The 12,957-nt window shown below is 36.2% G+C and overlaps 1 protein-coding gene across 1 annotated transcript; it reads right to left on the bottom strand.

The window, feature by feature from the left end:
* Positions 1-406: 406 nt before the first annotated feature.
* LOC126810325 (uncharacterized) lies at positions 407-11,826 on the bottom strand. The gene is made up of 2 exons (XM_050535324.2): positions 11,629-11,826; positions 407-2,236 (listed from the first exon to the last, which is right to left on the bottom strand). Exon 2 carries the CDS (start codon positions 2,220-2,222, stop codon positions 1,443-1,445), a length of 780 nt encoding a protein of 259 aa, XP_050391281.1. The 5' UTR covers positions 2,223-2,236; positions 11,629-11,826; the 3' UTR covers positions 407-1,442.
* Positions 11,827-12,957: the final 1,131 nt, after the last annotated feature.

Genomic DNA, 12,957 nt, shown 5'->3' with positions numbered 1-12,957 from the left:
ATTCAATTGAATGAAATGTCGGTAAATGGAGTAAGACCGGTAGATGAAACAAATCTTTTGATGGTTTGATCCATAATACCGTTACATGGAAATCAATTTTCAATTAACTGAAATTTAACTGGTTCATTTTCTTGACATTAGAGGCGTATTTAAAACTGAACACATAGTGTTCTGAAAGTAAACACAGTGTTCTGAAAACAAACACATAGTATGCTGAAAGTAAACACATATGATAGTATTGTGAAAGCAAATATTATGTTCTGAAAGTTAACATATTTTGTTCTGAAAGTAAACACATAGGGTTCTGAAGAAACTATGTTTCATAGTTCATGTCTGGTAATTGCCCTGTTCATAATATATTGACTTATTTTTTCAGCAGAAATTGAAATTAAAAGTAAACACTATATTGAATAAATAACTCATTTCTTTTATTATCTACATTTATATAAGGAGATCGTGGTTATTTATTGACATATAGATAACAGGATGAAAGACAATACGATACGCTATACTATAAGTACTTATACAATGATCAGAAAATATATATTATAAAAGGTTTTAAACTTAACTAGTCGAATCGCTTCTTAGCTTCGACTTGTCCATTTCTTGCCATCGCACTGAACCTTCGCCTTCGCAATGGGATAACTTGAAGGCAAGAAGTACAATTTTAATTTTAAAATAGTTACTGAATTTATAACTCATTCTAAGCAAAACTTACAATAGTTTCAATATTGGTTATTCAACAGGTTGATCTGTAGACTGTGGAGGTGGGTCAAGGCTCCGATGAGGTGTAGGCTGCCGGCCAGCTGCGCCGTTTGCGAAACTAGACCACGGTAATCGAAATCTCCCTTGTAGATGTGGAAACACAGAAATACATGTAGATAATAGTCTAACATTACCATATCAGTCGGCCTGCGACAATCAATAGATGATCAGCGCCAAGTATGAAATTAAAACAAACGTAATAAATAGTACTATTAATTTCTCATTTCTTAAAAGAAGCACCTTTCTTAAGCAATAGCAACAAAGGCTTGTGTTCTATGAGTAATACCAAATCAACAAAGTATTAAATCCGGTCACTGAGCAATAGGTACGGTCATATCGTGGCATGAAAACTTAAAAACGAAACAAAGATTAGTGTAGTTGATCTTAATACGTCAAAAGAAAGATTTGTATTTTGAATTGCATATTAGCCTATATCAAATCAACTACTGAAATTGGAGAGAAGACGAATGGTTGTTTGGGAATGGGTCATTCACTAGTATATTAGAATAAAAGAGTTTATATTCTGCATCAATGATTAAAGCATTAGGAAAATAACTGAAAGAAATAAATAACAATTGGTTAATATCCAACTCTGGGAATAAATATATTTTAATAGACATCATAATATTCCCAACGGCGTGCTTGATTGTTTACAGTAAACCACTGACATTCAAAAATTATTTTCTTGGACTTTTTTTCTTTTTATCATATGTCGTCATATATCTATCTATGGCTTCTAGGCCCATTCTACAGATTTCTATTGGTGGATGACAGAGTGGATTCCCATCTAAGGCTGATGACGTATAACGGTATCCCCAATCCAGATGAACCAATTTGGGGAAACCCCTTGGAAGTTGTCGAATTCTGTTGTTTCCAACCCAAAGACACCTCAGTTCAGTCAGTTTGCACAGAGATTCTGGTAATTTGGACAATTCGTTGATAAAAAGTAGCAACGTTTCTAGTTTTTTCAAGTTGTCGATGTTTTCGGGTAAAACTGTAATATGATTGTCACTCAAATCCAGAAATTCCAAATCTTGCAGTTTCAGAAGTTGGGATGGGAATTCATAAAAGTCGTTATTAGCAAGATGGACGCTTCTTAGGTTTCGAAGATTCACAAATTCGTTGGGTAGTTTGGAGAGTTTGTTGTTGCTTAGAGCAACGCGTTCGAGGTTTCGTAACAAGGCAATTTCTGGCGGCAAGTCAGTCAGATCATTCGTATCGACCATCAAAACTCGGAGATTAACCAGTCTCCCGATTCCAGAAGGTATTCCCGGTAGTTTATAATCCAAACACGACTCTCGTTCCGGACTTAAATCCAACACCTCCAATTCCATCAAATGAAATATAGCATCCGAAATATTTTTCAGATCCCGTCCACGGATTTTTAGTTTTCTCATTCCATAATATAACGGATCTTCCAAATCGATACGCATACGAAAATTCTTGATCGCCGTCATTTTAACTGGTCTGTCTGCAAATATACAATGAAAATAAATATGTTACTTTAAATATTTTAGACAGAAGAAAAGTAATAACCGTTTTATAAGTTGGTAAGAACTGTATTACAAATAACGTAGCCTCAAACTATTTATTTCGCTACAGAGGGTGGGTGGGGTGGGGTGGGATCGGAATTGTTGCTGGAATTTCTAAACCAGGATATATGTTTGACACTGACAGGGATATTATGATTATGTAGAGTGTTAAAACCATGTTAATTTTTTTTCTATTTTAGAGTGATTACAAACACTCAAGGGTGTTCAAAAACTATACCCAGTATAAATACAGCACAGTGTAAATTGAACCATGGGCCATGCCAGCATGGGAGTGTTGCTATTAACATAGGGGAGATAACTAGTGTTCCAAAGCAGACGAACCGGTGCTTGGGAATCTCCGTAAAGAAGAATTCCATATTAAATCAAGTTTGCAAGGCAACGGAACAAACAGTCAAATCATCCGAGTAGTTCACAAAGGTTGTCTCATTGTGAATCTTTAGGCTTATAAAAAGCAAACTCTTTAGAGTCACAACGCTGGTAGTAATTAACGGAAAATCTGTCTCAAAGTAATCACAATATGTTTGGCGCAATATATCCCGGTTGGAGCTGATGTGCCATAAAACTCCATTTCATTTATTCATTCATCGGCTTCTTTACTTCAGTAATTTAAATAATGCATAGACCTCTCAATAACATGCATATCGGATGATAACATTTATCCTTAGAGCGTTTGTCCCACTAGATCCGGTGCTCTACAGAACAGATGATGTCATTTCACTATAGACCAATCGTTTGTCTTTTTAAACTATGCAATAATATTATTTATGACTATTTATACAACAAAATAAACCTAGCGACATTATCAGTAATAAATAACCCTTTCATAAATACATGACCGCAATTATCTCTTTCAGATATAAAATACAAGCACATGCACACACTTATATGAAGGAGCAATTGACGTTTGATTGCAAACTTGAAGGGGGTGATTGGGTCGTTTCTATTCTGGGTAGCACTCGTCCCAAGTTACACTCCAGATTTGTGTTATGTATTCAAATTGTAATGTTGATTAGAACTATTGTATTGATATCCTCGTTGTGTTGTTACTTAACATTGTATTAAAAAAAGACAATCATTAAAATTGAACTTTATCACCAGGTCCAAATCCGGGATTCTCTGACCCATCACGGCTCCCTCAAATTTATAAACCGAAGACTCAAGACCACAGCCAAGAGTATACATGAGACACTCAAAACTAATTAAAAAAAAAATGAGCAAGTTCTGTCTTATAATAATAATAATGAGGTTTTATATAGCGTCTTCTCCATGTTGACACATGCTCAAAACGTTTTTATTAATCTGAATTAATGGCTCTACTGGTAAAACTGTCGAAACAGTGCGGATTTAAATTGATTAAAAGTCTGTTGTGTAAGTTTGTTCCATAATCTAGGACCAGCTGAACTGAAAGACCTATACCCATATGACTTTAAATTATATCTTGGAACAACTAGTAAATGTTTATTTTTAGAGCGAAGTGATCTAATAGGGTCGTTGTCACATAGTTCAGATAAATATTGAGGGGCTGCGTTATTGCGATATTTATACACTAATGTTAGCAGGTAACCAGTGTAACGAAGCTAGCACATTCTGGATGTGATCAAATTTATGTGTCCTTGTCACTATTCAGGCTGAAGTATTAAGAACTTTCTGGATCTTGGCTAGAAGTGCTTGTGGGATTCCAGAGAGTAGACTATTACAATTATCAATCCTGAATAAAATCATTGATCTCACAAGTAGTTTACACACGTCAGCAGTGAGATAGAATCTGATGTTGCATATACAGCGTAGATGATAGTAGCATGTACGGCATATCATATCAACCTGAGTGTCCATCGTCAGAGAAGGATCAAATATCACTCCAAGGTTTCGAACATTTTTGAATTACCAATGGTGATTTTAAGATCAGGTAGTAACTTGAGTTGTTTTGATGGGCCTACTAAAAGAGATTCGGTTTTATCGTCGTTCAATCTTATATCCTGATTTAAAATACAGATGTGACGTCATCCTTTGATGTTGGCGTATCATTATTTCAAGTAAAGGTACAGGCAATGTGCCAAGCGTACATGATTTATACTAGTCAAATGTTTTGACCCGTGTGACGTATTTCATTGCAATGCACGTGCGAGTGTCTGTATTTTAAGTTGTTTAATGGTCTCGAGCTTAAGACATTGCATAATATATTGAAACAACAGCTCGTGACTCGTACGTGTCCACTCGTGTTGTTTCAAAATATTACTTAATGTCTCGCTCTCGGCCATTAAACCACACTTAATAATACGTTAGTCGATTACCCAGATTAGCATAGGTAGAACCCTGAACAGGAAGGGGTATAACCGGAAGTGATAGTATAACGTCACCAGACTCAAACTACCCTTAAACCCCAAATTTTTGCCTACGGGCTTATTTATGTAAATTGCTCAAACATTTCTCTAATTATCTTCTTTGATTGTCATTTAGTAATTTAAGATATTAACACAAGGTACACAAGGTTGCTTAGTCTTAAACTTAGTAATTGTGTATCCTTAAAATTGTACCTGTGCTAATTTCTCCAATTACTATATATAATACCCCAAAATACGCCAATTCTTGCCAAATAGTATTGTTATGACCCCGACTCGTTGCATGGGACGAAAAACCGAGGATCCGTTCATTTCTTTTCATTTTGAACGATGGAAACAATCTTCAGAAATATATATGGGTTTCTGACTCCCGCCTATGACAATCCACAATATATATTCTGATTTAATTGGCTTTGACAAGAACCACGGAACTATATTACTTGATATTGATCGCAAAGAACTATGACATTTCCTTATATAGTACGTCTACGTGCTTATCCATATACACTACGCGTCAATCAATATCTAATTTTACAGTTGCACACTTTCAAAAAGAGTTGCCAGTTAACGCAACAGACACCCGCGACGAATATCTGCATTTTTATTACTGTATTTATCTAAAATGTTTTAATAGCGCATTTGAAGACCTTTGTTCATGGAAGATTTCACAATATAATAAAAAAAACAACCCTATATACTTCATATCTGTGATAATTAAGATCTAATTAACATAGAATGGGTTATACCATAAACCAAATAACTATCTATTGGGGGAGGCGTACACAAGGCAGGCTATAATATGCTACTTTCTGTTTTCGGTGTTGGTAGCTATATAGAGGATATTTGTCGTTTTAGAGTGAATAACATATTTTATTTCATCGAGAAGCAAGAAAACTTATATTTTCACGAATGCGTAGCAGGAGTGAAAATATAAAAGTTTTCTTGCTTAGAGATGAAATAAAATATGTTATTACCGACAAAACGACAAATGTTCTATTTATTTTATGATTTGACAATCATTTTAGGTAAAAACAACTAGCCAGTGGAAAAACACTTTTATTTCACTGATAAAACGCGGTATTCCACTACTGATCATAAAATAAGATTCGATATTTAACTGTTTATCTCTGATAGGAAATCGATAAATGGAGAGCTTTAAATCTTAAATCTAGGTGTTGGTCTACGCAATGTTCATTATAATTCAGTCAATACGGATTATGGTTTTATAACAGTTCCAAGCTTATTGAATTAAATCCTTGACTGACATTTAGCGATTGAGCACATTTATGGCACATTGCATTTGAGCTGAAGCGTTCAGGATTTGCTATCTGACCAACTCTGACATTAAATATATCAAAGGTTTAACCATTCATTTTGTTGTTTATCAAACCAATTGGAAGGGATTTACCATGTTTAGGTTACAATGCTTTCTAATTAAAATTCGATAATACATGTACAATTTCGTTGCGGTTTTTTTTCTAATGTTCACACCAAAATGGTGGTAAGAGTTCACTTCTCGGTCCGTTTGCGAGTTGGAGATCCCCATGCACCCCAATATAGAGACCATGTTAGAGTAAAGCTCGGTTCATACTACATCCGTATCCATAAACGTACCCGCACCCGTATCCGCGTTTTGCCGTTCAAATAGAAAACGCAAAAACGTCCGGCTTTCTAGACTGAATTGTCTGTCAGAGATTGAGTTTCTATTTGGGGAGATGATGTAATAAGGGGAAAGTACTCGCTGATTGGCTAAAGCTCGGCTCACTAGCCGAAATGCCGGACGCACATTACAAAAATACGCCCTGGGAGCAATCAATCCGGCTTAACGGACGCAGTTGTTTTTGTGCGCAATACGTGCCGGATTCTATTTGAACCCTTTCTCTAAGAATGACTAAAGTATACCAGTACGTGTTCACGCACGTATTTACAGATACGGATATGGATATAGTATGAACGGACCTTTAGGGGGTATGTACAGGTATTCCTACCGCTAACATTAGAGACTTTTGTCAAGCATAAATTCCTGGTCAGCATCGCGTATCCGTATGGATTTTGCGTGTGAAGTCATCAATGTACGTGTGTATTTCTCATACGTGATACGCCACACGGATACGGCAGCACGTATCGAACAGCTTTCATACGGAAAAGGTCCGTATAACATTGTCGTCTTTTTTACCGTCTTTTTTGCTACTTTTAGACGCCAAAATGTTTGTATCATATACGAAGGTGTATATTTGATGTGATTTTAACCATGATAAAGACTGGAATTTAATCATTATTTTTGATGGGGTTTTCTCGGAATTTTCATACTTTTCCTGTCTGCATTCTGGTTGATCTACGTTCTAAATAATTTTATTCTATGGTAAAGAGGGATATAAACATTCTGAAATGATACATTAGTGAAACCAAAAACTGCTGTTGAGTCGAAGTCTACGATTTTTTAATAAGACTGGCCATTAATTTTTTTTATTAGCTCAGCGACTGTCGAGCGACTTCGCTCCCTCTGGGGAATTGTAGGTATAGGCACTTGACTGTACTGGTGGTGAACTGGTAGATATCTGTCATTATCATGCTGTAATAGAACTAAGTTCAGCCCAGCGATGAATACGTACGCAACGCGAACATCTGTCAAAACTCTAAAACTACATTGACGCAACGTATGACGTAAACGATACGGATACCTTATACGGATGGGAACAATTCCGCTTGCCAGAAGTCTAGAATAACCTAGAATGTCCGTTAGGTTAATTTTACGTATGGAAATGACCTGCACATGGTCAGATCTAGTACCTAATCGGTCTGGTGTCCTAAAACGTGGTGAACTCCATCAAATAATCCGCAAAGGTTAATAAAATGTATTTTTTTAAGAAAAGGATTGTGTAGGAACACGGACTATGTTTGATGACTGGATGATATTAATCTTATGAATACTGAACAATAATCAATGGCCACATATTGAATAACTTTCTCTTTCCCCGTCGAAGCCCATCAATCATCAACAATGATAACTACTAACGTAATGGGCATGTAAATAATTAGACGACAGTGTAATATGATTGTCGAACATTCTGGACTTACTTTAATGATTTAATGATGTGGAACTACCACGACCCTTTTATTTCGCACTGGTCATTTACAAGTAACTACAGCGCCCTCTATGCATATTCGTTTTTATTTTGGGTCCCTTACCGAGCTCCGTTCAAAGCCTTTTAAAGAATGAAAATGTTTCAATTTGTCTCATATCCAACCCGGACAGAGTGTACATATAATGCCTAGTGTACCATACCAAAAAGCTATGGGGCCGAGGTAATAACTCTTCGCGGGACAACGAACTAGTTTAGTAATATAGAATATGTCTAAATTTAATCCATCACTATTCATTTTAAATTTACTTTTGATATGTTGGTAATTTAACTTTGACATTTTGATTTGACTTTCAATCTTGATATTTTAATTTGACTTTCACTCTTGATATTTTAATTTGATATTTAATTTGACTTTTAATCTTTGACATTTTAATTTTACTTTTAATCTTTGTCATTTTAATTTGACAATCAATCGACTTTTAATCTTTGACATTTGAATCTGAATTTGAATTCCAATCTTGACATATTAATTTAACTTTTAATCTTTATATATTAATTTGACTTTTAATCTTGATAATAAGTGTATTATAATATGTAACACTACAGACAACAGAAGATCAGCATATTGATAAGACCTTTATTAATAACATGAAATAGGGCCAGTAAACTCTTTGTTATACAGCCCAACAATTAGGGAAAATAGATACGAACGAAAAAAGGACTTCTTTTAAGGAATTTGAATCTTAACAACACGAAGTCATCAACATACATGTATATATACTTTTCAAAATAAGAAACGCATAGCCCATTTGTCATCATTTTCTTTATAACGGGATTGTTGTTTCAATAAATCTTACTTGATTTTAATGTCATTATAAGGATAAAAGAAACTCATGATTGGTTTTATCTGTGACTGGTCATACTTTTTGCCAAAATTTGTTTTCGCTTGATTGCACAAAGATACAAACACAAATCTAAGGCCTTTAAAATCTCGGGGTTCTCAGTTTCAAAATCAGTTGCACATGTAAACACTCGCCAGGCCAATTAGTGATGCCACATCCGAACGAAGGCCAACGCAACAACGCTATCGGTCGATTACAAGCACGTGAATCCCAGAAAGATGTAGCCAGGCTGCATTGTTCTCAATGGTACCATCTCTCGCCTTTGGGGGGATCACGTGGCTAAGTGGCTAAGACGCTGGCTCGCTAGCCTGGAGGTCGGGTGTTCGATCCCTGCATTGGCCGAGAAAGTTCATTCAGATTTTCCGGCGTGGTTCCCCCTTGTCAGTGATGCAGGACGGAGGGCCTGACAAGGACCAGCTGTCTAGTCCTTCGGATGATACGAAAACCGAGGTCCCGTGTATACATTGGAATGCACGTAAAAGATCCCTTGGCAGTTGGAATTCGATACAAGAGTGGGCGATAGTGCACACTGTATGGCGTATGCCCGTCTTCATTAGCCCAGTTCGGAGCAGAACAGTAGGACGTTAAACCCCATTTCATTTCATTTCATTTTCTCTCGCCTTTGGGATAGGTAGCGACAGCCCAAGCACAGGCCAAATAAGAGTGGTCTCGCCTGCCATGGATCGTCACACCCTAATGTGTCATTTGCGGAAACGGTTCACAGCAGCGACCTCTTTTGCAGAAGCAATTCTCAGGATCTCAGACAAGTAGCATCTCAGACCAGACAGTCCGTAAACGCCTACGTGTAACCGGATTACGAGCCAGAGCTTCTGTTTCGAAATACGCCGACACCGTCAAATCCCACTTCAATGGGTTCAGACACACAGGGTATGGCTACAGCAACGCCGGAGAACAGTTTGGGTCAGCGACGAGTCGTGGTACCTGTTGCAACGAGACTATGGTAGAGCGAGGGTACACCGACGACGAAATGCAACTATGCGTTTCTGTTTTTTGAAGAGTATATGGAATTGTTTATTTACCACGTTATTGTATGTATAGCTGACCGTATACGTATTTCATTTTAAGACAATGGCCATGTTATACACAGATCACATGTAGTTTGTCAATGACACGTGGGATCAATTAATTCTTTAATTCCAAAACAGCGAATACATTCTTCGTACAGTTGAATTGATGAAAATTATTTAACACTTTGTCACAAATAGCCAACGAAAAATTATGTGGGCTAAACCCTGTTTGTTAATAATCAGTTTGTCTCGATTAATCGGTTAATATAAGATTACTTTTCGCGTTAAGATTTAATATTTATAGGATTTAACATTCCCAACAGTCTTATCTAATTCTAAGTGGTTCGAGTACTGCAGAGGAAACACGTGCGTATTACCCTACTTAGTAGTAGTAGTAGTAGCGGTAGTTGTAGTATTAGGTAGCAGTAGAACTGAAGTAGTAAGTAGTAGCAGTTTATGAAATGAAATGGAGTTGAAAGGCCTTCTATTCAGCACCACCCGGGATAATACGCCACACTGTACTACTCGAATTCCAACTGTCAAAGGTTCTTTTAAAAGAGACGAGTGCCGCTTTTCGCCCCATCCGAACGACTAGATGCTGTTCCTTGTCAGACTCTCAGTCCTGCATCACTGACATGGGGAAATCACCCGAGAAACTTTCTTGGACAACACCTGGATCGAATCCGGGACCTCCTGGAAGTGCGTCAGCGCCTTACTCACTAAGCCACTGTGGCTATAAGCAGTATGCTTGTGGTTATTCCGTTTAATAGTGTGTTGACTGGGTCACGAATCAAATACTTTTCCATAAATATACAGTGGACTCTGTCACATCCGATCTCTAATCACTCCGGATTGCTGTGACATCCGGTATGATTTTCATGTCCCGATTTATTTCCTTATTACTTCAGCCAAAAAATCGCTGGTAAATCCGAATTCTGTATGTTCCGGATTCCGATATTAATCAGCCGTCCCGTCACATAATTTCCATTGAAACGACACCGTATAATCAGTACTTCAAACGGTGGGTGTGAAGCATCCAATTATCGGTGAGATTAAAACACAATGGGTGTGAAGCCAGAAAAGATTAACAAGTAATCACCAATCAATTATCGGTGAGATTAAAACTCGCAAGAGCCGGTCTGTGTTGATGTATATCTATTTAGTACGTGCTGGTAAATAATAAGTCTACGTATTGTACGTGCCAAACTTAAAGTTTCTAATATACTTATATTAGCTTATTAACCCGAATGATCAATATAGACACATAATAAAATGCTGATAAATTGGTAATCCGTATAACTGAGTCAAACCTCTAAGAAAAAATAAAGTATAAATAAAGTTGATTATTTGCCCGGTTCATTTCATTTCGCGTTTCTTCGCTTAATGGTCAAGCAAGACCAATACTATATATGATTTTTGAGAGAGCGGCAGAGAGAGAGAGAGAAAGAGAGAGAGGGGGGGGTGTGTGTGGGGGGATTACGCGGAAGTTAGGCTTTTTATTCATTATAGTTTCACAGTTAGGCTTATTGTGTTGGCAAGGGAACACGAAATCTGTTATATCTCAACGTTGACTTTAGCCACCGATATCGGTACCTAAATAAAACTGTCATCCCAAAAACAAATAAACATATAACATCTGTGGAAATCGACAATTGTTTGGGGTTTTTTAAAAAAAAAATACACCAAAAACTCTCAATTTTCCAGAAAGGGTAAACACACTTTGTCTTGTGCATGACCCATTTTGCTGCCTATAGCGTAGACCACCCCAATAAAAGGATGTAAGCACGTCATGGCAATTAACGTTAAAGCCCATTACATTTCAATTCATTTCATGACAATATTATCACATTATTCTTTGACATACAATAAATAAATCTCATTGAAATTAAACACAGTTCAATAAATTTGTGACTGAAACCCGAGAAGATAACTATAATATTTATAAATTAACTCACCTTTCTCTTAGTCAGTAACCTCTTAATTTAAATCATTTTCCTTTACAAAACAGTAAATAAATAACAGTAATATCACAACTAGAACATTCTCAACAATTTAACAGAAAACTCCCAACTTATTAATTCATTAACTAAAGAAAGGGCGAACTGGTCGATCATATACGTCTGAGCTTGACTATCAGAGAGAGCGAACGGGTTGCTAAGAAGCGTTGCTAGCACTAACAATGGTGGCCGTTTATGAAAGTAAAGTAAAAAAGGGTGTATGTATATGAATAGCGTGTAAATAATAAGAACGATAAGCTAATTCACTGAGATCATTTATAACTTGACAACTCCTTCAAATCTCGACATAATCAGCCTTTTGTCAATACGAACAAAGATCAGTACAGAGGGGTTTATATTTAGTTAATTGTTCATATAGAAAGTTTAATAATACTGACAAAAGTACTTTGATAGTCGTATTATAACAATGATTACACTTCGGTTACTGTGTCAATATAATTTATAACTGAATATTTGAATAAGATATAATATCTTATATTAATTATTTAAAGTAGTAGTAGACATAGTTTGTTCTAGACACCTTACTTATCGCAGAACAAGAATTTTATCATAGAAAATTTAACAATGACGACAATGATTCTCATCTAGTTGTATTAATTACTATGTCAATATCCGTTGATTAACTTCCGACATCTGGTCCATAGGGTTTAAATATACTAATGTCTAAAAGAAAGTATACACTGTGCATTTTGTGCTGCATCAACCAAAGTCGTTTTCCATGGTATACGGTATTGGTAGAATGTCAATTTGTTTCACATTTTTATTTTGCTTACAAATATTGAGTTTGGACGCAAGAGACAAACTCAGTAATGCTTTATCAATTGTTTTTAATCTAAACCAAACTTAGTCATACTTTTAGTGTGTATACTTTCTTTTGAACATCAGTATATATACAAAGAAGACACAAGACACAAACAACAATTCCGATACTAACATAATATAACTCTTTTTCAGCAATTCACTTGGGCGTTGGGGTCTTTAAAGTAGCTAAGTCTCTAACTCAATATCATCCACCGTATTCGAAAACACTAATTATTTGCCAATTTAAATCAACACTGATGTTGTGATCTTACCGGGAAAAAGTGTGTTTCTGATATCCAATTTTTAAGACAGAATAAACATTTTAGCATTGGTACACCATTTGTACACGAATCGTGTACCAACTTGCGTTTCAGTGCCATTTGTAACAAGGGACTCGAAGAACGAGACATGTCAAATGGTGACGACATATTCTTATATGGAGAGCATGCGCAGTAAATGCTATCG

Source organism: Patella vulgata, chromosome 2 (genome assembly GCF_932274485.2).
Source record: "Patella vulgata chromosome 2, xgPatVulg1.2, whole genome shotgun sequence".
Classification (NCBI taxonomy): domain Eukaryota; kingdom Metazoa; phylum Mollusca; class Gastropoda; family Patellidae; genus Patella; species Patella vulgata.
The sequence above is the reverse complement of the archived record's forward strand: the minus strand, read 5'-3'. Positions and strand labels throughout refer to the sequence as shown.